General features: G+C 44.0%; 1 protein-coding gene across 3 annotated transcripts in view; it reads right to left on the minus strand.

Moving 5' to 3' along the window:
- Positions 1-1,264: 1,264 nt before the first annotated feature.
- The window catches only part of LOC106575661 (transmembrane protein 131), a 35,871-nt gene continuing 11,659 nt past the window's right edge, over positions 1,265-25,476 (minus strand). The window contains exons 5-35 of one of the 3 annotated variants that reach the window (XM_082963589.1): positions 25,059-25,179; positions 24,017-24,133; positions 23,495-23,698; positions 23,166-23,316; positions 21,249-21,305; positions 20,932-21,102; positions 20,706-20,814; positions 20,394-20,547; positions 19,945-20,115; positions 19,340-19,450; positions 18,990-19,124; positions 18,404-18,508; positions 17,111-17,197; positions 16,769-16,997; positions 16,452-16,669; positions 15,209-15,318; positions 14,970-15,036; positions 14,708-14,862; positions 13,784-13,926; positions 12,750-12,936; positions 12,423-12,608; positions 11,998-12,156; positions 11,431-11,840; positions 10,939-11,218; positions 10,350-10,492; positions 9,998-10,162; positions 9,230-9,803; positions 8,867-8,991; positions 6,824-7,015; positions 4,584-4,744; positions 1,265-2,355 (exon numbers count right to left, since the gene is read on the minus strand). In XM_082963589.1, coding sequence (XP_082819715.1) covers positions 2,065-2,355; positions 4,584-4,744; positions 6,824-7,015; positions 8,867-8,991; positions 9,230-9,803; positions 9,998-10,162; positions 10,350-10,492; positions 10,939-11,218; positions 11,431-11,840; positions 11,998-12,156; positions 12,423-12,608; positions 12,750-12,936; positions 13,784-13,926; positions 14,708-14,862; positions 14,970-15,036; positions 15,209-15,318; positions 16,452-16,669; positions 16,769-16,997; positions 17,111-17,197; positions 18,404-18,508; positions 18,990-19,124; positions 19,340-19,450; positions 19,945-20,115; positions 20,394-20,547; positions 20,706-20,814; positions 20,932-21,102; positions 21,249-21,305; positions 23,166-23,316; positions 23,495-23,698; positions 24,017-24,133; positions 25,059-25,179 — 5,488 coding nt within the window. In that variant the 3' untranslated portion in view covers positions 1,265-2,064. Of the gene's footprint in view, positions 2,356-4,583; positions 4,745-6,823; positions 7,016-8,866; positions 8,992-9,229; positions 9,804-9,997; positions 10,163-10,349; positions 10,493-10,938; positions 11,219-11,430; positions 11,841-11,997; positions 12,157-12,422; positions 12,609-12,749; positions 12,937-13,783; positions 13,927-14,707; positions 14,863-14,969; positions 15,037-15,208; positions 15,319-16,415; positions 16,670-16,768; positions 16,998-17,110; positions 17,198-18,403; positions 18,509-18,989; positions 19,125-19,339; positions 19,451-19,944; positions 20,116-20,393; positions 20,548-20,705; positions 20,815-20,931; positions 21,103-21,248; positions 21,306-23,165; positions 23,317-23,494; positions 23,699-24,016; positions 24,134-25,058; positions 25,180-25,476 lie in introns of all 3 variants that reach the window. The other 2 variants (XM_082963588.1, XM_014152280.3) reach the window with 2 other exon arrangements.

Raw genomic sequence — 25,476 nt, forward strand, 5'->3', positions numbered from 1 at the left:
CAATCTAATCACAGCTCTTGCAGCATGAACTGACATGTTGTCCAACCAATCAAAGGATCAGAGAATTAATGTAGTACTGAAAGCATAAACCACAGCTAGCTAGCACTGCAGTGCATAAAATGTAAGTAGTTGACACAGATGGAAAGAGGATAGTTTGTTTTGAAAAATGTATTTCTTAAAAAAAAGTTAAACATCAGAGAAAGCTAGTTAGCTATTGTCATTGTATTTTTTTTTTCACTTAGCAAATGCAGCGACCTAATATAGCCTACTCAAACAGAGAGCAATGCTTATGTTAGCTAGCTGGCAAAGGCTATCCAACACTGGAACTCTTCCAAGTCAAAGTAAGCTTTCAGTTTTATAAATGTATTGCCAAGAGGGCCCGTCGGTGTAACTGCTAAACTGCTTGATGTACACTGCTGGTTTACTAGCGCGTTAGTTATAGTAGCCATATTGACTATGTTTGCGAATAAGGTGAAATTGACAACGATGTAGGCTGTGTTTAGTGGTTATGTGGTATAAAGGTTTGGCTTGGAAAGTTTTTTTCCCGCCTGGTCACAGACAGCTGCACTGAAGTCTATAAGCGAAGGATAAAGGTGAGAGGAGGAGAGCGTGTAGATTCAAGTAGGAATTATACAACAAGCAAAGTGATGATGCTGTTTGTATGTGGCTGCTATGAAAGTGAACTGTGTGTGCAGGTGATCAGGGGTGTATTCATTCCGCCGATTGTTGAAAAAGGTTTCTTAAACGGAAGCAAACGGAACAAAACAGTGATAAATCTACCTGAATTTGACCAATAGAAACTCTTGTATGCAACTGTTTGAACTAATGATTACCACCTTGATCAGGCACCGACCGCCACCAGATACAAGCTGCCTTCAATACAACCTGTCTATTCTGTAGTATATGATTATTATTATTCTATAGCTGTGCTGCCACCTAGTGGAGCAGACCTGAAACAACTCAAAAAGGTGAGCTTGGAAGAGAGGGAGGAGCAGAGGAATGGAGGTTAGACATTTACATTTTAGTCATTTAGCAGACGCTCTTAAATTGATTTACAGGAGCAAATTAGGGTTAAGTGCCTTGCTCAAGGGCGTAGACAGATTTAACGTAGTCGGCTTGGGGATTACTGGCCGAACGCTCTTAACCGCTAGGCTACCTGACGCCCTCAGCTATTGACTCAAGAAGTAGCATTGATTAGATAACAGGAGTTAAAAACGATTAAAAGGCATACATAATACCAAATAAAGCACATTTTACACCATGATAACTGTCTCATATGTTTTATATGGAAGCTGTGACAAATGTCCCACATTTCCAACATGTCAGAAAGAGGGGAAGCTTGTATCCACCAACATTTTTCAAACTGTTTATAAAGGAAATGAAAACCCTCTCTTTTAACAGACTTTAAAACTTAGCGTGGTCATTAAAATAACTTAAAAAGCATCTCTCGCGAATATTGGCCATGAATGTTGTGAGTTGTTTGACAAATAAAATGTGTTCAGGCTTGCAATGGCATAGAAACGTAAAGTCATGGTCTTCTGATGCCAATGGCATCGACTTGACATAGCAGTCATGAAAATGACTATTTTCACCAAAAAAATCCCTTTACTGCCAGTCTTAACTGATTGTAACCCTTAAATAATAATCTCTAATGGAGCGATGATAAGGCTTAAACAATGTGCTTGATTCCAATAAGTAACTCTACTGTAATCCCAAAACAGCAATACTAAATAATGAACATAATATTATTTCTCAGGTTTTTCCTGATTGCACTTAGGGCCGTCACTGCTATCAAAAACATTACTGAGGATGTATTTGAAAAAAAGCAGCCACATTTAACCACATTATGTCAATCTGATAAGGATTCTTCTTTTATGATTCTTCTACTAATATTGTTTTGTTAAGTTTTCCAAGTCGTCATAGAAACAGACTAATTCTGAGGACATAATTTGCTTAGAAATCCAATGTGTACATTATAATAGGAATTTGGTGAAATTCTAAACCGGTGAAAATGCATTCATCTTCTCAGTCTATCAGTGGGAGGAGACCGCGGTGACATCCCCTTCAGCCGGTGCTGCTGTCCGATTGGTTGGGCCAGGGCTCCGAGCTTCGTCTACTGAAGGTGGGCCTCCACATGCTCCAAGGGTTGTAGGAGGGGCTCAGCTGCGTGGGGGAGGGCTTTGTTGGGGCCGGGAGCGGGGTTCCACTGTCAGTGCTACCCATCAGATCAGTCAGGGGGGAGGCAGAGGAAGGAGAGAAGGCATGTAGGGGGGAGTCAGAGGGGGGGCTGGTGGACCAGATGGAGGGGCTGAATGGAGGGCTGGAGCCCCACATGCTACTGCTGCCCAGGATGGACTGGATGAGAGAGGAGAGAGAGAGGCTGACCGTTAGGGACCTGGACTACTAGTACAGTCTGATGTCTTTGTGGAACAGACGTTAAAAAGGTCCAATGCAGCCGGTTTTATCTCAATATCAAATCATTTCTGGGTAACAATTAAACATACAGTGATTGTTTTAAATTAAAATGGTCAAAAAGACAAAATATCTTCTTAGCAAAGAGCAATTTCTCAAGGAAGAATTTAGCTGGGACTGTCTGGGAGTGGTCTGAGTAGGGAGGGGAAATTTAAAAATGAGCTGTTATTGGCAGAGAGGTTTGGAAGTCTTTCTTATTGGTCTATTAACTAATTTACGGCATGGCGATGTCACCATGGAAGGCAAAAACTCCCCCTCACCAAAACAGGCTAAAATTTCAGGCCTTCTTTTCAAACAGCTTACACAAAAAAAAGTGCATTCCTGTTAGGGCTAGGGGGCAGTATTGACACGGCTGGATAAAAAACATACCCGATTTAATCTGGTTACCACTCCTACCCAGTAACTAGAATATGCATATACTTATTACATATGGATAGAAAACACCCTACATTTTCTAAAACTGTTTGAATGGTGTCTGTGAGTATAACAGAACTCAAATGGCAGGTCAAAACCTGAGAGATTCCTTTACAGGAAGTGGCCTGTCTGACCATTTCTTGAACTTCTTTTCCATCTCTATCATTTACTAAGGATCTCTGCTCTAACGTGACACTTCCCACGTCGTCCATAGGCGCTCAGAGCCCGGGAAAAAACAGAATGTCGTCATTCCAGCCCCAGGCTGAAACACATTATCGCCTTTCTCAAGTGGCCGATCAAGAGACACTGGCTTATGCGCATGACCCCGACCGCCCCCGCCTTTGGGATTTTTTCCTTTGTTTGCCGAAAAGGAGATTCCCTGTCGGAATATTATCGCTTTTCTACGAGAAAAATGTCGTAAAAATTGATTTTAAACAGCGGTTGACATGCTTCGAAGTACGGTAATGGAATACTTAGAATTTTATTGTCACGAATTGCGCCATGCGCGTGACACTTCTTTACTATTTCGGATAGTGTCTGGAACGCACGAACAAAACGCCGCTATTCGGATATAACGATGGATTATTTTGGACCAAACCAACATTTGTTATTGAAGTAGCAGTCCTGGGTGTGTATTCTGACGAAGACAACAAAAGGTAATGAAACTTTAATAATAGTAAATATGATTATGGTGAGTGCTAAACTTGCCGGGTGTCTAAATAGCGAGCCCGTGATGCCTGGGCTATGTACTTAGAATATTGCAAAATGTGCTTTCACCAAAAAGCTATTTTAAAATCGGACATATCGAGTGCATAGAGGAGGTCTGTATCTATAATTCTTAAAATAATTGTTATGCTTTTTGTGAACGTTTATCGTGAGTAATTTAGTAAAATGTTAGCGAATTCCCCGGAAGTTTGCGGGGGGTATGCTAGTTCTGAACGTCACATGCTAATGTAAAAAGCTGGTTTTTGATATAAATATGAACTTGATTGAACAAAACATGCATGTATTGTATAACATAATGTCCTAGGGTTGTCATCTGATGAAGATCATCAAAGGTGAGTGCTGCATTTAGCTGTCTTCTGGGTTTTGGTGACATTATATGCTGGCTTGAAAAATGGGTGTCTGATTATTTCTGGCTTGGTACTCTGCTGACATAATCTAATGTTTTGCTTTCGTTGTAAAGCCTTTTTGAAATCGGACAGTGTGGTTAGATTAACGAGAGTCTTGTCTTTAAATGGCTGTAAAATAGTCATATGTTTGAGAAATTGAAGTAATAGGATTTTTAAGGTTTTGAAAATCGCGCCACAGGATAGCAGTGGCTGTTACGTAGGTGGGACGAATTCGTCCCGCCTAGCCTAGAGAGGTTAACAATTTTCACAATATTATTCCAACCTCAGTGTGGAAACATAAAACAGAAGAATCACATTTTTGATTGAACTGGGCCTTTAACTAAATTAAGAGTGTGACTCCAACACTGAAGACATTTCTGGTGCCCATGTAAACGTCCCAAATCACACCCTGTTTCACCTGGGAAACTGCCTGCGTCTCTCCTGACAGTCATCCTACACTATAGATACTTTCGCATTCCAATGTGGCTCTGGTCAAAAGTAGTGCACTACATGGGGAATACTGTAGGGTGTCAGGAGAGACGCAGGCCATTTGACATAAGTATGGAGCAGTGAAAGAGGTCTTACCGTGGTGGGGGTAGCAGGGGAGCTGGAGCTGGGCTGGATGGGCCAGGGCTGTAGAGGCTGCAGGGACTCGTTTGGCCAGACGGACGGGGTGGTATGTCTGAACTCAGGCCAACTCTGCTGGGGCTCCATAGCACTCCTCCCCGAGGTCATCCCACTGAACACTACACAGCACAGTCAAACATCAACTGGTTTCCATATACACGGATTATACAAAACATTAGGAACACCTTCCAAATATTGAGTTGCACCCCCTTTAGCCCTCAGAACAGCCTTAATTCGTCGGGGCATGGACTACATGGTGTTGAAAGCGTTCCACTGGGATGCTGCCCCATGTTGAATCCAATGCTTCCCACAGTTGTGTCAAGTTAGCTGGATGTCCTTTGGGGGGGTGGACCATTCTTGATACACACGGGGGAAACTGTTGAGCGTTGCAGTTCTTTACACACTCAAACCGTTGCCCGGGTACCTACTACCATACCCTGTTGAAAAGGCACTTACAGTGCCTTCAGAAAGTATTCATACCCCTTGACTTATTCCACATTTTGTTGTGTTACAGCCTGAATTCAAAAATTGATCAAATGTATTTTCTTTCGTACCCATCTACACACAATACCCCATAATGACAATGTTTGTAGAAATGTTTGCAAATATACTGAAAATGAATTTACATTCAGCGGTATGAATGTATACGTATTCACACCCGAGTCGGTGATAGAATCACCTTAGGCAGCAATTACAGCTGTGAGTCTTTCTGGGTACGTCCCTAAGAGCACTGCACACCTGAATTGTACAATATTTGTCTATTATTCTTTAAGAAAATTATTCAAGCTCTGTCAAATTGGTTGTTGATCATTGCTAGACAACCATTTTCAATACTTGTGATAGATTTTCAAGCAGATTTAAGTCAAAATTGTAACTTGGCCACTCAGGAACATTCACTGTCTTCTTGGTAAGCAATTCCAGTGTAGGTATGTCCTTGTGGTTAAGGTTATTGTCCTGCTGAAAGGTGAATTAATCTCCCAGTGTCTGGTTTTCCTTTAGGATATCGCCTGTGCTTACCTCCATTATGTAAAAATGTTAATATTGAAAAAAACTCCCCAGTCCTTAACAATTACAAGCATACCCATAACACGATGCAGCCGCCACAATGCTTGAAAATGGTGGTACTCAGTAATGTGTTTTATTGGATTTGCCCCTAAAAATAACACTTTGTATTCAGGACAAAAAGTGAATTGCTTTGCCAAATGTTTTGGAATATTTTTTTATTCTGTACAGGCTTCCTTCTTTTCACTCTGCCAATTAGGTTAATATTGTGGAGTAACTACAATGTTGATCCATCCTCAGTTTTTTCCTATCACAGCCATTAAACTCTAACTGTTTTAAAGTCACCATTGGCATCATGGTGAAATCCCTGAGGGGTTTCCTTCCTTTTCGGCAACTGAGTTAGGAAGGACGCCTGTATCTTTGTAGTGACTGGGTATATTGATACACCATCCAAAGTGTAATTACTAACTTCAACATGCTCAAAGGGATATTCAATTCACTGCTCGACTGACGGACCTTACAGATAATTGTGTGGGGTTCAGAGGTGAGGTAGTCATTGAAAAATGTTAAACACCATTATTGCACACAGAGTGAGTCCATGCAACTTATTGTGACCTAATAAAATATTTTTATAGAAAAATAATTCCACTGACTATGGGGAATTGTGTGTAAACCAGTGACAAAAAAAATCTCCATTGAATCAATTTTAAAGAACATAATTTGAAAAAAATACAAGTAGTGAATACTTTCTGAAGGCACTGTGAAACTTATGTCTTGTCCGTTCACCCTCTGAATGGCACACTTACACAATCCATGTCCTAATTGTCTCCAGGCTTAAAAATCCCTTCTTTAACCGGTCTCCTCCCCTTCATCTACACTGACTGAAGTGGATTTAACAGGTGACATCAACAAGGGATCATAGACTGACCAGGTGAAAGCTATGTCATGGAAAGTTCCTAATGTTTTGTACACTCAGTGTAGTTAATTTAACAGCCTCGTCTAGGGCCATGTTTTTCCTGGATGGTCACATGTCCATGAAAGACTCAGGGACCTACACCATGTAACAGATCACACCACATTATTCCATGCGATCTTATCTCGAAAGAGAGTGTACAGAGTGCAGGTGTTATTGTGTCCCAGTTAGACATATTCATGCATTTCACAAGCTATTCTGGCTGCTTTTTCTAACTGCTTACCTCCAGACAGGTTGAAGGTGTTGCTGGGTCCGAAGGCTGAGAAGGAGTTGACAGAGTTGAGGCTGGGTCTCCTGCCGTTCCCTACAGGGCTCCACAACCCCGAGCTGTCTGATCCATCACTCTCTACAGAGGAGAGGTGTTGGAGGACATCTCTGTCTCTGCTCCCCACAGCCGCCTTCGCTGCACTGCACCCTGGTGGTCGGAGGAGAGAACAGCAGGTTAGCACAACAGCTACAGGAGTGGACACATTGAGCTTCTTCATTCACTCCCATATCAACCCCCTTCCCCTGAAAGGACTGGATAGTTAGATGCGATATGGTAAGAACTCCACCTTGGAGGTGCGTGTCTCTTTGTTAAGAACAGCTGGTGCGTGATATCTAATATTAAAGGGCCCCTTCGGGGATTTTGGAAAGGAGGCCCTTTCTCTACTTCCCCAGAGTCAAATAAACACGCGGATTCCATTTTTATGTCTATGTCAGGGTTTCCGTTAGCCGGTAATAGCAGACTGTTGGACAATATTTTTTTTAATGCCTATAGATAAAACTGGTGCCAAGAAGAAAAAAATCCCATTGCGAAATAATGCTTTTTAGCCTAAATACATTTGACTGGTCATGCTTATCAGTCTATAGGTTCATTTGCATAATTTTGTGGCATTCAATTGCCGTGTGTTACGGTATATTTGTTATGCATCTTATTTGTCACACATCATACACATCATGCAGCATCTCAAATGGCAACGGAAGGCAGCCTTCATCGGCGCGTCACACACCACTTTGCAATGAGCTGAAGGCAGTATGCATTTTGAAAACATATACTTCATTGTTTGAAACCTGAATGTTTTAATACATATGAGGCATGTCTTACCTTGCATCAGAGTAATCCATTAGATCTCCTTTCTTTCTACATTTCTAACGGGTATTTTCTTCTCGCATGTGCGGTGCCCTTTTGGCAACAGTGTTTTGTATGAATTTGGGCTCTATTGTCCCACAACTGTCACAGAGTCTGTATGGAATAGGCCATTTCTTTCTCAACAAGCTGACCAATAGAATGTGTCAACTTTTCTACTATATTGACATAGGCTAGTGATTTTGCTGTTCAGTACTCGTCTTGTTGGCTTATTCAAAAATCTTCAAAGTGCATATCAGAATTTGAAATTCCACATCACTAAGGATGGACCATGGTCCACACACACCAACACAGTCGAGAAGAGGGCACGCCTACGCCTCTTCCCCCTCAGAAGGCTGAAAAGATTTGTCATGGGCCCTCAGATCCTCAAAAGGTTATACAACTGCACCATTGAGAGCATCTTTACTGGCTGCATCACCGCTTGGTATGGCAACTGCTTTGCATCCAACCGCAAGGCACTACAGAGGGTAGTGCATACAGCCCAGTACATCACTGGGGCCGAGCTCCCTGCCATCCTGGACCTCTATACCAGGCGGTGTCAGAAAACAATTTACTCCACCCACCCAAGTCATAGACTGTTCTCCCTGCTACTGCACAGCAAGCATTACCGATGCACCAAGTCTGCAACCAACAGGACCCTGAACAGCTTCTACGTCCAAGCCACAAGACTGCTAAATAGTTACCCGGAATATCTGCATTTAACCTTTTTGCACTAACTTTGACTAATCACATACGCTGCTGCTACCGTTTATTATCGGTTACTTTATTCCTCGTTATATGTACACCTCAATTACCTCGTACCCCTGCACATCGACTCGGTACTGGTACCATGTGTATACTGCCACGTTAATGTTACTCATTGTGTATTTATTATTACGCGTTTTATGTTTCTATTATTTCTCTCTCTCTGCGTTGTTGGAAGGGCCCATAAGTAAGCATTTCACTGTTAGTCCACACCTGTTATAAAATTAGATTTTGATTGGCTAGGTGGCCATATTGCTTAGACACATCCGATCATCTCAAATTTTACACAGATGCTGAGGGTGTTGGGGCTAGAGTCTAGGGGCTGGAGTGTAGGGGCGAGGGGTCCATTTGGGACATGAGGGAAGAAGTGGTCAGAGACGACATCTGACTGACCTGGGCTTTTGTCGAATCCAGCCGCCACAGCAGCGAAGGTAGGGTTCCCGTTCTGACCAGGTACGGAGACCGACTTGGTCAGCTTGTTCTTTATGCCTGATGCAGAAGACATCAGACCCACCTCGCTGGAAAACACACAGAAACAAAGAAGACTTTGGTATTTAGAAATAACCACTCTTGGATGTAGATTCAATTATTATCTTGATCTATATATATTTTGGGGTTATTCTTTTTGCATTCTTCTTTTCATCACCCCTTATGTTTCATGTCCCTCTGGCACAGGTAACTACACAGATAGTTGTATGACTTCTAGATCAGTTGAAGATGAAGAGCTGTGCAGGTCTCTGTTGTAGGTTTGTTCACCTGGTAGCAGTGTTGACCATGCCGCTATAGGAGTCATACAGAGAGAAGCCAGACGAGGGAGGGGGAGGGGTTCCGATGGTTCTCTTTAGGAAGGGATCAGACGAGGGAGGGGGAGGGGTTCCGATGGTTCTCTTTAGGAAGGGATCAGACGAGGGAGGGGGAGGGGTTCCGATGGTTCTCTTTAGGAAGGGATCAGACGAGGGAGGGGGAGGGGTTCCGATGGTTCTCTTCAGGAAGGGATCAGACGAGGGAGGGGGAGGGGTTCCAATGGTTCTCTTTAGGAAGGGATCAGACGAGGGAGGGGGAGGGGTTCCGATGGGTCTCTTCAGGAAGGGATCAGACGAGGGAGGGGGAGGGGTTTCGATGGGTCTCTTCAGGAAGGGATCAGACGAGGGAGGGGGAGGGGTTCCAATGGGTCTCTTCAGGAAGGGATCAGACGAGGGAGGGGGAGGGGTTCCAATGGGTCTCTTCAGGAAGGGATCAGATGAGGGAGGTAGAGGGGTTTCGATGGGTCTCTTCAGGAAGGGATCAGCATTCATGGTCTGCAGGGAGATCTGCTGGAGACTGTCCACAGCTGAGAGGAAACGGGGAGATGCATGTCATATGGCTGCATTTATCACAATACTCAATTGGTTTGTTTTTATTTGAAAGACTGGATTGATACATGCTTGATTCAGGAAGTTAAAAAGAGTTAATATGCTAGAAGAGGTGGGGAAACAGGTTTGGAGCAGGTATGAGGGGGTTGTGGTAGTGCACTACGTAACTCACCATTGTGTGCTATGTGGAGGGGTACACAGTCCCACTCCGGGGGAGGAGAGATGTCCTTCTCCCCCTCTGAGCCGCTGCTGTTCCCCAGCTCCTGCACCACCGGTTCGTTGAACAGGAACTTAGCCAGGAGAGAGGGGCGGAAGTCTTCCAGCTTCACACGAGGCACTGGGGTTTGAGAGGAGGGAACGAGAGGGCCACTTACTAGACTCAAACATAACCCTACACAGTCCTGAAAAGGTGTCTCCCAAGTCAGTGGAAAAAAGGCAGGTAAAACCCAAACAAGACATTTGCCATGTCAATGTGAGAAAACAGAAAGGTCAAAAGGTCAGTTAGCTGGAAGGTAGTAACTGACCTCTTGGTTTAGGAGGTATGGGTCTTGTTATGGTAGTTGTTGTTGAGCTGCTGGCCAGGGCCTGCTGCACCACCACCATGTTCTTGGAATTGAAGCTCTTGCGCTTGTTTTCCAGTGGGGTAACGTACGGAAGCTCCAGTGAGCTGTGGAAAAACAACATGGAATAAAGTGGTCAACGTCTGGAAGCTCAATCACGTCTGAACAACACAAAAGGAATGCTTTATATGTGAGTGCTGTCCCTCTTTTTCACACAAGTCAGATTACTCCTGGGCTACAGAACTTACTAAGAGCGGAGCATGTCAGAATTTGAATTTTGTATCGAGGTCATTGAGAAGAATGTGTACAAGCCGGAATAACCAAAGAGGAACCAAACTTAAGACTCACTGTTTGTGATAGCTGCAGTTGTTTTCTAATCTTCAACTGTATCTGCAACTGACACTTTGTCTTGTGTGTATTTAGTATTTTTTGGGTAATATTATGTACATGTTGCTATTGCCCTGTTTAGCCTTCTGCCAGGTCACCCTCGCAAAATAGGTTTTTAACCTCAAATGGGTCTTACCTGGTTAAATAAAAATAAAATAAACCCCACCTAGACTTTGCATCCATTTGGCTTTTCTCCTTTGTAATGGCTGCTGGCTTCTTGTTCTTGGACTTTGAGTGAGCTTCAGGAGTATCATATTTCTTCTTCCCTTTGTTGTCCTCCATTATGTCTGGGTTGGAGTTCTCTGTGGTGGTGGAGGAGCTGTCATCGTTGTCCTCCCTCAGTTCCTCTCCTCCCTGAGCTCTTCCCTTGATCCTCTTCTCCCTCTCTTCCTTCTTCTTCAGGGCCTTGGCTTTGGTCTGCTGCACTTTCCCTTTGGCTGCACTGGCTGGAAGGAGGGAAGAAGATGAGACAGATTCATTACACTGTGTATACTGTGTGAACTGAATAAAATCCTGTCAATAATAGGAGTGTTTGTACTGTGTACCCCTGAATGAGTCAGTTGTTAAATAAGCAGGTAATCACATTTTAAGGGCCATCCAAATTCTCAACACAAAAGCATATGTTTCTCAGGGTTAATACTAATATCCAGGTAGGTACCTTTGCCATTAACTGCATCCTGATTCCCCCCCTCCTCAGCAGACTCCGGTCTGTCCAGGTCTTTATCCATGGTCTCCACCAGGCTCACATAGTCCGAGTCCTCCGAGCTGTGCCGGCGTGGCCCATCTAGGGGACTTCTTCCTGGGGCTGAAGGACCAGCCTGTGAGGGGTGCTGCTGGTTCTCTGGAGCTGGCTGTGGCTGCTTGGGGCTCCGGGCCTTGCGGCTGGCCTGTTGGCCAGAGGAGGGGGTGCTGTCGGAGACTTTGGAGCCTGGCTGGGAGGGGGGGATCGGGGGCTGTGTGGGGCCTCGGTTGTGGCCTCCTCTGGTGTTCCTGCTAGCAGCCCTGGAGGCAGAGCCTGGCATCCCTCGCAGGGAGTTGTGGTTGGCTTCTCCACCGTACCCATTCATACTGGGAGACAAAATACTGAGAAGTCAGTAATTATAGAATAAAATAATATTTACATACTAAACATCTCTGATCTACTCATCAAACCATTTCAGATACTAACGTCAACATATGTCAGACAAAGTTTACACAAAAACGTACATTCAGAAAACAAACTCACTGTGCATCGCTTTGAAGTCGTACTATTTCCCTGAGGTCAAAGGGCCTCCCTGTCTCCATGGAGGTGCTGGATGTTTCGAAACACATGCGTCTCTTGAACGGTTCCCAGATGCCCAGGGCCTCCAGATAGGCCGCTACAATCACCAGCAGAAACATAGAGCTGGGGACAACAGATAGAGGCAACGTCAGTTATCCTTACAGCCTTAGATACAGGGGAAATATCTGTCCAAGAAATGTAGCTAAATAAATGTATTTTGAACATGTAGAAAGGCTGATATGCCAAGATAATTCATGATATATGGGGTGCAACCTATGAGCCTAGTTCTAGATACTAGGCCGCTGAACTAATCTAGGGAACACATGGTCTAGGTGGGGTTCCGCCCATAGAATTAGAATGTGTTCTATTTGTGAGGCTCCTCCTCTCACCTCATGATGACAGAGACGATGACATAGAGCTCCAGCTCCCAGTTGGGTCTGGGGAGGACAGCAGCACAGGCAGACAGCATGTGGTAGGGCAGAGAGGCGTTGAGGGAGAACACAAAGTAAGAGCCTCCGGTGGTGATGAACTTTAACTCCCGGATTACCCTGGAGGCTGTGAAGTCCGGCGTGAACCTGAGAGAGATGAAGAGACACATCAACGTTGGTCATTGGAGGTACTAGTGATTAAACAAAGCAAGCACAAAACAATTGTAGTGATTCACGGGATATTTATCTATCTATTAACTTTAAAAAGCTAGCTATAGGTTTACTTACAATATGACGATTTCTTTCGAAGCATTGGGTTTTAGTGAAAACTCTTGGCAATTAAGGACTTTAAAGCCGAATCCCTCACAGAGACGTCCGTTTATTTCAGTGGATTGAATGTTCATTTCCAGCTGTCCAGTGTTCTCTAACTTAAAGGATTTTCTTAGAGTGACGTTCGGCTCCTTCAACTTCATTTCTGAAACAAGGTTCACAAAGTTAATTAGTCACATACCTCTAACAACTTCCTCTTTCATTCATATCTATTTTTAGCTGCAGAGGGTTGTGTGTCTAGAGATCAAATATATAATTTACACAAATACACAATCATAAACAAACTATCAAAAGGGCTCTTCAAGACTATTCTCGGAGTTCAACCCACCTATAAGTAATGGTTTCCTGTCTGTGGATGCAGGACATCTATAACAAACTCAATTCTAGACCACTCACAGTCTGTGGATGCAGGACATCTATAACAAACTCAATTCTAGACCACTCAGTCTGTGGATGCAGGACATCTATAACAAACTCAATTCTAGACCACTCAGTCTGTGGATGCAGGACATCTATACCAAACTAAATTCTAGACCACTCACTGTCTGTGCATGCAGGACATCTACAACAATCTGGATTCTAGACCACTCACTGTCTGTGCATGCAGGACATCTACAACAATCTGGATTCTAGACCACTCACTGTCTGTGCAAGTAGGACATCTACAACAATCTGGATTCTAGACCACTCACTGTCTGTGCATGCAGGACATCTACAACAATCTGGATTCTAGACCACTCACTGTCTGTGCAAGTAGGACATCTACAACAATCTGGATTCTAGACCACTCACTGTCTGTGCAAGTAGGACATCTACAACAATCTGGATTCTAGACCACTCACTGTCTGTGCAAGTAGGACATCTACAACAATCTGGATTCTAGACCACTCACTGTCTGTGCAAGTAGGACATCTACAACAATCTGGATTCTAGACCACTCACTGTCTGTGCATGCAGGACATCTACAACAATCTGGATTCTAGACCACTCACTGTCTGTGCAGTCCTTCAGTAGAGACTCAGTCATCTTGAACCTGAGGAACCCCCCTGGTCCCGGGGCCTTGCCCCCTACCCTCAGCCTTTCATAGCTGCCCTGACCCTGCACCACCAGGAACTCCATTACCGTCAGGTTGTTCCTGTAGACACAGAGAGACATACACAGTTCATCAATAGAACAATAAACAGCACTTTAGATTTTATTCACACAAACGATATGATTCAAATTGCAATTCATTCATCCACCAATATGGCCAAGTCAACAAATGAACTTAAAGTAAAAAAAAAAAAACATTTAACAGTCAAAGGCTGTAAAAGATATATGGTCTGACTGCTGACTTCTCTCTGTAACCCTGTAGCTACTACAGCACCTGGGAGACTATATTCCTCTTGTGCCCGTCCTCCTCAGTCCAACAGAGATATTCATAGCTCAACGTCTCAAATCAGCACCCTGCTCCCAAAGAGGTGCAGATTTTTAGAAGCAACATCAGAGCTTGCCGGAACTTCAGAGTGATCTTGACCTCAAGAAGTTAGCATAAACGGCAGGTAGCCTAGTGGTTAGAGTGTTGGGCCAGTAACCGAAAGGTTGCTAGATCGAATCCCTGAGCTGACAAGGTAAAAATCTGTCGTTCTTCCCCTGAACAAGGCAGTTAACCCTCTGTTCCTTGTCCGTCATTGTAAATAAGAATTTGTTCTTAACTGACTTGCCTAGTTAAATAAAGGTTAAATAAAAGAAATAAACACTGTACAATAAAATGGCACACTATCCCCTATATAGTGCACTACATTTGACCACAAACCCATAGATCCTGGTCAAAAGTAGTGCACAATATAGGGAACAGGATGCCATTTGGGACGCAAACAAGAGACTTATGTAAGTGGACATTTGGTTAAGTCCTACAGGCTATAGGGTTAACATGCCTGAGCATAAGCAGAGAGGAAACGGTGTGGTTGCTGACGGGGGAGAATTTCACACGTAGCGACCTCACTTCCTCTGGCTGCAGCATTAGGTTGTAAACGTAGGGATGTGTCGTCGAGCCCTCGGCAAAGCCTGTGCTGCCTTTGACCACGGGCGTCTGCAAAGGGGAAGGAGAGAGTCAAGTCTCAAACATTCATTGCGAAATGATTGTATTTGATCAACTGGCACAACACAGGACTAAAAGACAGAGCAAAGTAAACTCACATGGTTTCTGTGTACCTGAAACTCCATTGTGTCGGGGGTGAAGTGTGGGAGCCTCTCCAGGGGAAACCTGGCGTGAAAGAATAAGAAGTTAAGACCATAGAATTACTTCTAAAATTATTTTCCATTCATTCTAATTCTATGGTGGAGAAACACCAGCGTGACATGAAACTTCTTGCCAAAAGGGGTGACAGACAAAATGACTATTAGCAAACTACAAGTGCATATTGAAGGCTACTCACATTTGTGCCAGTTTGTGGGTGACGGCCGGGAGGTTGGGATAAAGGGCTAATGGCAGGACTTGGACATAGACAGGAACGTCAGCTGGGTTCTCCAAGACAACCTCTACCTCCTGGCAACAGAAGACTGCTGGTTAGAATAGAAGGCTCAATACAGTAGCATGTACAGGACCCCAAGTTGTTCCTGACCGTATGACTTGAACAGGAAAACTCTTGGCTCTAGTTATAGCCTTAGTTTAGAGTTGCTCTGGTCACATGGTCAGGGAACCCCCCAGGGCCTGCCAATCTATCCTCAACAAAAATCTAAACGCAACATGTAAAGTGCTGGTACAATGTTTCATGAGCTGAAATAAAAGATCACAGAAATGTTCCATATGCACAAAAAGCTCATCTCTCTCAAATGTTGTGGACAAATTAGTTTACATCTCTATTAGTAAGCATTTCTCCTTTGCCAAGATAATCCATCCACCTGACAAGTGTCAGATCAAGAAGCTCATTAAACAGCATGATCATTACACAGGTGCACCTTGTGCTGGGGACAGTAAAATGTGCAGTTGTGTCACACAACACAATGCCACAGATGTCTCAAGTTGAGGGAGCACGCAATTAGCATCTTGACTGCAGGAATGTCCAGCAGAGCTGTTGCCAGAATTTAATGATTTCTCTACCATAAGCCGCCAGAATTTGGCAGTATGTCAAAACGGCCTCACAACCACAGACCACATGTAACCACGCTAGCCCAGGACCTCCACATTCAGCTTCTTCACCTGCGGGATGGTCTGAGACCAGCCACCCGGACAGCTGATGAAACTGAGGAGTATTCTGTCTGTAATAAAGCACTTCTGTGGGGAAAACGTCTTGATTGGTGGGCCTGGCTCCACTGAGGAGCCAGGCCCAGTTGTCCAGTTACGTGAAATCCATAGATTGCCCAATTTAAAAAATATATATATATTGACTGATTTCCTTATATGAACTATAAACTCAGTAAAATCATTGAAATTGTTGCATGTTGCGTTTATGTTCAGTATAGTATTCTAAGCTAGACATAGGAAAGATCTCAATTACATATTCCTCGCACCCTGTCTCCTCCTCAAAACCCATTGGAGGAGGTTTGGCTTTCTCATCCAATGGGTTTTGAGGAGACGAGAGGATGCGAGGAGTATGCAATTGAGATCTTCCCATAGAATAGATGTTAATGAATCCGCCTCACCGATGAGCTGGTGAGGCTGGTGAGAGGGAACAGGACCTGCTGGGAAGAGTTCATGATAGAAGGCCACTTCAGCTGAGCAGACACTCTGGTCTCAATGTTCTTCTGGAGGTCAGCGTTGGCCTCAAACACCGCCTCCGCCATGTGTCCTGAACTCTCCTTCAGTGCTTTCCATCGCCGACGGAGCATTTGATACAAATCTACATCCACATCCCACATATCCTCCTGCATTGACAGCCCAGGCGGTCTGCTCTCCGCTGAAAGAAGATCAAGATGTTTTAATGAAGAATAAGTAAGTACAGCAGCAAACTAACCAGAAACCATTAAAGAAACACGCCAACAACCAAAATACTCACATTTCAGAACAAACGGTACTCCCACATAACAGTGGTCGCCACACTGCAAGCTGGCGTCAAAATAAATCTTCGCGACCTTGGACTTGCGTTTGGGTTCCAGCTCGTCCCGGTTGTTCTTCAGTCTCCTGTAGTAGAAACGCGAGTCCTCAGTCAGAGAGTGGATCTGCTGTAGGGTCACCTTCTGAGAGAACGAGCTCACCATGCTTAGACTCTGCTGCACTACCTTACCCTGGGAGGGACAGAAAACACGTAGAAAAATATTATAGAGGCAAAATACAAAAATGTTTGATACACTCAAAACAATATAGCAATCTACGACAAGAAAAATATAGTTAGTCTAACCGGAAAAGATGGCGGGAGGACAATGTGTTTGGGATAGCTGGTCAACGTGCCCACTGCAACGACTGCTTTCACTGGTATCGTTAATATCTGTTTACAGAAGAGGAATGAAAATCACTGACGATTCTTAAACATCACACAGGAGCAATGAACAAATTAATGCATTTTATGTATTGATTTTCGTTTTTTATGTGTGTGTGTGTGTGTGTGTGTGTGTGTGTGTGTGTCGTTATTTAACCAGAGAAGTTACGTTGAGATTGACATCTCTATTTCAAGTGAGCCCTGTCCAAATATGGTGAGCATTATGTTTGGAACGCAATAAATCACAGTATCAAATTGCAATAAATATAGAATAGGAGAGTGGGGACACACAATTGGAAATTATTTAGATAGGGTTTTACATTAATTAAAGGGCAGTACAGATTCACAAAATGCAGTTAATGTCAACGCTAAACAAATAGATTTCTATCTTCAGTCGTGCTTCTACTAAAACTCCAGATCTAACTGGATGGTATTCTGACAGTTGTTAGTTCTTAGCAGAACTCCTTTTCTAATGATTATGCTAGCTACTGTAGCTAGCTATGGCTCCATAACTTCACCTAGTCAATTTCAGTAGCTAGGATCAGACTCCAACGTTAGTTACAAACTCTTAATAACAATGACTTGGACAATAGCTTCCAAAAACATTAAAAAGAAGAACAAAATAGTGCTACATAGCCATAAAAGAAAGACATTTAAACTTAACAGCTGGGCTTCTTTGGTGGACATTGCGCAATCAGTCTCATCGTGATTGGGGAAAAAGGAAACTGACCCTAGCACCTATTAACCCTCTCTAAAATAAACACCACACATTCCACTATTTAACCCCACCTAGTCCTACTCCAGACAAACAGTCTGAGAGGACATAACACTACCACTCAACACCCCGTGCAACTGTTCTGCAGTAAATCCTTGCAATCCCAAGTACTTCTCTGCCGCTGCCACTACAACCTCAATTTCTGTGACTTTTGATTCATTTCTGCCACACAGCCTTCCCTGTGGCTCAGTTGGTAGAGCATGGTGTGTGCAATGCCAGGGTTGTGGGTTCGATTCCCACGGGGGGCCAGTACAAAACAATGTATGAAATGTATGCATTCATTACTGTAAGTCGCTCTGGATAAGAGCGTCTGCTAAATGACTAAAATGTAAATGTAAATAGAACAATTTCACAAAACTAAAATGTATATAGTTGCCTTAGCAACTCAATAGCAGGACTTAGTGACAGTAGCACTTTGACGGGCCAGTTGACAGGTATACCTGGTAGTCTGTTGTGATGTGGATAGCTCCGTCATAGGCCCCCTCCAGGTCTTTAGCCACCAGGGTGACCCGGAAGGCAGCGTAGTAGCCCGAGGCCAGGATCACCTGCAGGTGGAACAACAGAGCCGTCAGTCAGCCTCCTGATTTCCATCTACTTTACCTGCTGCTCTCAGACACAAGGCCACTTTGTTGGTGTTTCCTAGCAGATGAACACAGCATTCTGTAGTTATCTATACACACCTCCTTTCTACTCCATCTGTACAGGACCATGAGAGTGCTTACATACTAAATATGTAGGGGCGGCAGGTAGCCTAGTGGTTAAGAGGTTGGGCCAGTAACAGAAAGGTTGGTAGTTTGAATCCCCGACTAAGTGGAAAAAAAAGATGCGATTGTCCCACCAAGATGAATGCATTGAGTCACTCTGGATAACACTAAAATATATATATATTTTTAAACTTATATTTCAAGGAAAAGAAAATGGAGAGAAGATATATTTCATAGCAGACTTAAATGACCTCCATTATCTCCAACCAAGAATCGCTAGATTCAGTCAGTCCAGGGACAGTAGTAGTTGTGATGCTGTTACCGTTTTGTGAGGAGAAGCTGAGGCGCTGTGTAGCTCTCTGGTCTTGGTCAGCACTGTGGTTCTGTTACCTCTCTCTATCTTCAACAGCTCCACACTCAGACTCTCTCCTGTTAGCAGCCACGGCCGGATCACCAGCTGTACAAGTGAGTGAGAAAATGACTCGACTCCTTTTCCGTCACACTAATCCAATCTGTTTTCAAACAAGTTGAGGTGAAGGAGAGATACTAGGTAGCCACCTCTAGTGAAGCATTGAAATAGTTACCCATGGTTATGCATGCATTCAAAAAGAGAGCTGTACAGCTTTATTATGGGATGTCTACAGAGCAGAGGGGTGTTGAGGGTGAGCCCACCTCGATGGGGTTGCTGTTGACAACCACAAACAGGATGCTGCTGGTGTCTGTAGCGCTGAGAACACCAAAGTCTAGGAAGTTCTCTTGCAGACTGGGCGGCAGGACAAAAGGCTGTAGGGAGGAGGGGAGGAAGAGAAAAACGAGAGTATATTGTTATGATATGGGGGCCAGGTTAGTATTAGGACATGCACCAACACCCTATCCAGGGTACACTTCCACACACCATTCCTCCAGGGGGCAGCAGGAACCTTGTTCAGCCAGGTTGATAAGCACATCAGGTGATCGTCAGTCAGTGTCCCAGCTTGCAAGACATGAGGCTGCTGGTTGGTTTGGTGGCCATAAGGCCTTTCGTTTTGATTTGAAATCTTTCGTTTAGGTATGCCGTTCGGAATTTTCTTTTTTGCACATATTTATGTTTAGTCACCATCTGAACAAATGATAATCTGCCTGGACTGGCGACCAAGAGGTCAAGATCTAGTTATGGGTTTCGTAACAATATGCATTTGCAGGCGTTTCCCCCACAATGTACTTGAGTGTGTGCAGGATTTCATGTGTGCGTGTACACCATTTCCCCAGTGTGTGTGTGTGCGTGCGTGTTGCAGTACCTCCAGGAATCCAGTGTAGGCGCGGACGGGGAGGTGGAACTTGGAGGCGTTGGTGACCAGCAGGATGTTGCTGTCGATGTGATTGGAGGGCCGGACGGGCTGGAAGTGGAGGGAGAAGATGTAGCGAGACTCCTGAGGGGGGATCAGCACCGGCTCACTGAAGTTCTGCACCTGAGGAGGACACGGGACCATTCATATATATATACTGCCACCTTAGGACACACTCAGAGGGCAACAGAGCGGTTCAACACATTTAATACTTGACAAACCAAAGTCCCCTCAAGAATCAATAATGTAGCCATTCCTTATCGTAAGACTTGAGGGCCGTGATTAGTAATTGATTGAAGTTGGTTGTGTTTAAGCTGGGTTGGAACAAAAGCCTGCAAGCTTTGAGTTGGCCGACAGCAACAGGCCTCTGGAACACGATACAGTTCAAAACAGTTACTCACTAAGAACATGGTCTTGGCTTCATCTGGAAGGGACACGTCATGGATGCGGATGGCAAAGTGGAAGGTGTTGGTGAGGTGGATGGGCTTGACCACTGGCTCTAGCACACTGTCTCTGATGTGGAACAACGTGACCGTATGGTCAAACCCCAAATACCTGACACACAGAGATGGAGAGGAGAGTTAGTGGAGACGTTTCAAATGTTCCGAAATTGTGTAATAGTGATTCGTTAAAGTAAAAAAAAGAAAAATAACACTTCTTTTCACTGATTATATACACTACTTGTCATTGGTCAAGGAAACAGAAAAACCTACCCGTCTAGAACTTCAGCTAGGTATGGGATTTCAAGTTTGGAGTAGCTTTTCTCTTTCGCTTTTACTGTTATTTTACCAGAGGACTGGGAAGCTTTTTGAACTTTCGATGCTGGAAATCAAAAAAACAAAACCATGTCAAAACAGGTTGGAACAAAAAGGCAGAGTTGCAATATGCAGGAGAAATTCCAGAAGGTATGGGGAGTACTGAGCAATATAGCTCACTTACCATCAAAACTAATACTGGCGACTTTGGTGTATCTATGTTCTCCAGCTTTTAGCGTGACGGCCTTGAAGTCTATTGTGATGGCATCGTTTGACGGCGTCGCTCGAACGCTCATTATTTGCACATCTTTTGTTCCGGAATTGAGAAGATGCAAATTCAACAGCTTTGGTCGATCTGTAAAACGTTTCAACAGAAAATACAATAAACAACTAATCAAATCACCCAATAACCATTTTGAAACATCCAAATCACTCAAATATTTCATGAAAGCCTGACCCATTGGAGAATGAGGGTATAAACGTGAAGTGAACACAGCATACCTTGTGAGCGTAGCGTTTCAAAGTCCAACATTTCTATTGAGGAGTAGATTCCCGGTGCTGAGGACAAAGACACACAGGATCAGGAGATGTCTCAATCAGCCAGTCACAGATAAGTATAGAGGTACAGTGAGGGAAAAAAGTATTTGATCCCTTGCTGATTTTGTACATTTGCCCACTGACAAAGAAATGATCAGTCGATCATTTTAATGGTAGGTTTATTTGAACAGTGAGAGACAGAATAACAACAAAAAAATGCAGAAAAACGCATGTCAAAAATGTTATAAATTGATCTGCATTTTAATGAGTGAAATATGTATTTGACCCCCTCTCAATCAGAAAGATTTCTGGCTCCCAGGTGTCTTTTATACAGGTAACGAGCTGAGATTAGGAGCACCCTCTTAAAGGGAGTGCTCCTAATCTCAGCTTGTTACCTCTATAAAAGACACCTGTCCACAAAAGCAATCAATCAAATGAGATTCCAAACTCTCCACCATGGCCAAGACCAAAGAGCTCTCCAAGGATGTCAGGGACAAGATTGTAGACCTACACAAGGCTGGAATGTGCTACAAGACCATCGCCAAGCAGCTTGGTGAGAAGGTGACAACAGTTGGTGCAATTATTCGCAAATGGAAGAAACACAAAAGAACTGTCAATCTCCCCCGGCCTGGGGCTCCATGCAAGATCTCACCTCGTGGAGTTGCAATGATCATGAGAACGGTGAGGAATCAGCCCAGAACTACACGGGAGGATCTTGTCAATGATCTCAAGGCAGCTGGGACCATAGTCATCAAGAAAACAATTGGTAACACACTACGCCGTGAAGGACTGAAATCCTGCAGCGCCCGCAAGGTCCCCCTGCTCAAGAAAGCACATATACATGCCCGTCTGAAGTTTGCCAATGAACATCTGAATGATTCAGAGGACAACTAGGTGAAAGTGTTGTGGTCAGATGAGACCAAAATGGAGCCATTTGGCATCAACTCAACTCGCCGTGTTTGGAGGAGGAGGAATGCTGCCTATGACCCAAAGAACACCATCCCCACCGTCAAACATGGAGGTGGAAACATCATGCTTTGGGGGTGTTTTTCTGCTAAGGGGACAGGACAACGTCACCGCATCAAAGGGACGATGGACGGGGCCATGTACCGTCAAATCTTGGGCGAGAACCTCCTTCCCTCAGCCAGGGCATTGAAAATGGGTCGTGGATGGGTATTCCAGCATGACAATGACCCAAAACACACGGCCAAGGCAACAAAGAAGTGGCTCAAGAAGAAGCACATTAAGGTCCTGGAGTGGCCTAGCCAGTCTCCAGACCTTAATCCCATAGAAAATCTGTGGAGGGAGCTGAAGGTTCGAGTTGCCAAATGTCAGCCTCGAAACCTTAATGACTTGGAGAAGATCTGCAAAGAGGAGTGGGACAAAATCCCTCCTGAGATGTGTGCAAACCTGGTGGCCAACTACAAGAAACGTCTGACCTCTGTGATTGCCAACAAGGGTTTTGCCACCAAGTACTAAGTCATGTTTTGCAGAGGGGTCAAATACTTATTTCCCTCATTAAAATGCAAATCATTTTATAACATTTTTGACATGCGTTTTTCTGGATTTTTTTGTTGTTGTTATTCTGTCTCTCACTGTTCAAATAAACCTACCATTAAAATTATAGACTGATCATTTCTTTGTCAGTGGGCAAACGTACAAAGTCAGCAGGGGATCAAATACTTTTTCCCCCTCACTGTATTACTATTGGAAATCTATGGTGAGGCGTTGCTATAGGAAACAACGTTGTTATTGGAAACGTATGCTGTGAGGCGTTGCTATAGGAAACAACGTTATTGGAAACGTATGGTGTAAGGCGATGCTATTGGAAACATTGTTATTGGAAACATATGGTGTGAGGCGTTGCTATTGGAAACGCACCCGAGGTGACCTCCACCTCTACAGGCAGGATGATGAACTCGTCCTGGTTGGAGGCGTTTGTTTTGATTCTGATGAAGGCCGTGTGGTTGTCTGCGTCTCTCGACGAGAAACTGGCTCTCATCACCCCCTTCGTCTCAAATGGGGGAATCTCCTGACAACCACACAGGAAGAAAGAACAGAAAAGACATGTTTAGTTCTATTCAGGGGTCAAGTAGTTGCCCAATTAAAATTCCGTTCTGGTCAAGTATTTGTCTCAATTCCAATGCTAATTGTGTGGAAGTAACAGGATAATAATCTAAAAGCCCCCGATTGTCCTGATCTATACACACCCACAGATGGTGCGTTCCTCCCTGCTGCCCTGTGGGGAGCTCCAGGTGCAGGTCTCCTCCACTAGAGTACATCTCCACTACCTGCAGTGGCTCACTGTGTGGGTTGTGGATGTTTATGAGTGGAGAGAAGCTGCTGTTGACTGGGACTCGGGCCCCGATGAACGGCCGCAGCCTGTAGGGGTTGGGGATGCCCACACCAAACACCTGCAGGGGATAAGACACCAACAACATAAGACTCATGATCTACAGCAGGGACATACTTGATCTAGAGCAGGGATCTACGCAGGGACCTACAGCAGAGACCTGATTTAAGCCTCCTACACCTATGTGATCTAGAGCACTCAGATCCAGAGGTTCACAGTGTGAGCTGGTTTCCAAGTGGCAGGCAGGGGGGAAAACCAGCAGAAAATGCAACCCACAAAGGATCCTTATATACAGAACACACCTCCAGTATACAGACATATTACAGAATTATTAGTATACATAGTGACACATTATGTAAACATACGTATTCATACACACCTGATATGTAAACACTCCATGATGCGAGGTATTAATAAATAAAGTATTCTCTACATTTCCTACTACTCGAGCGAGGAAGACCACATCAAACGACGTATTCCCCCCTGGTGGAATTATCTACAGGGAGAGAAGAAGAGAAGGGATGGGATAAATTAACTGGAGAGAAAGAATACAACAATTATCCAATCAAAAGGTCGAGCTACTTTTGGAACTATAAATGTAACCAACCATTTAAGATCAGTCTTGGGTGTGATAAAGCAGTAAACATGAAGATTCTTGTCATGATGCCATAGATCGTTTTATAAGATACTGGAAGACAGCCAGACATAAACAAATCGTTTTAACAATAAAAATGTTTAAAGACCAGGTGGAAAGAGGGCGTATTTTGCTCCAGCCAACATTATTCCTTATTTGACCTGATTTTCCTGCTCTACTCTCAGGACTCAAACATGCTGAGCAGCACAGTCACGCCATTCACCATCTCCTCTGCTCAGGAGTGCACTGGATTCAGAGCTGTCATGAGTTTTACAATTCAGTTAAAAGGCCCAAGATGGCGGAATGTTGACAGTTGAGCACGTGCCTCTTGTTTTTCAAAAAGTACAAAACCAGCACATGATACCCATAACAGCCAGGTCACATGGTCAGACTGACAGGCAGGGGAATCGGAATGGCCGGATAAATGAGCCTCTGTCCACCGACAAACACAGGGCTTATTCTTTTAGCCTTTGAACAAGCCATGTGCATGCCTGTAGACGAGGAAACACCTCAAGACAGGAGATATCGGCTGTGTGCCAAACCAAAAGGCAGCTAGCTGCCTACCTGCCTGCTGCCTACCTGCCTGCTCCAAAAGGACCTACATTTGTAGGTAGAACATTCGTCAGTAGGTAACTGACATTTAAGATTAAATTCGTAGGCAGCATTTTAAGGTGCCTTGGGATTGTGACACGCCAATTTTGACATCCTGCCTTGAAATGCTGCCTCAAAAGACTGCATCTTTGTGGAATGGGACACAGCCATAGGGTTATACTTATTAGCTACTCACCCTGTTTTGAAAGAATGATGCATGAAAATGTGCAGTTGTTGCTGATATAGATATCAAGCTTATTTCCTCTGCACTAGGATTGTGCAAATAAACTTTCTCCATTTTTGGCATTCCAACAGGCCTGGGAACAGGAAGAGAAACAATGTTGTGAAAGCTGTTGCACCAACATATAGCTGTCTGAAACACAACTGTCATAAACATATAGGCCTAATGGGGTTAAATGGAGTCTCAAAGAAAATCTTTTATTTCCATTTCCTTGTCTCTCCTAACGGATGTTGATAAAACGATCATGCTCCAGGAGGCCTCTTCTCTTAACTGTGGAAATACCCAGCAGATAAGAGCACGTTTAAAACGTATCAATGCCAAGTTGTCAAATGATCTGTGAGGGTGATGCACAGAATGTAAATCTCAACAAAGT

The sequence above is a fragment of the Salmo salar genome, chromosome 17, assembly GCF_965601325.2.
Source record: "Salmo salar chromosome 17, fSalSal1, whole genome shotgun sequence".
NCBI lineage: Eukaryota > Metazoa > Chordata > Actinopteri > Salmoniformes > Salmonidae > Salmo > Salmo salar.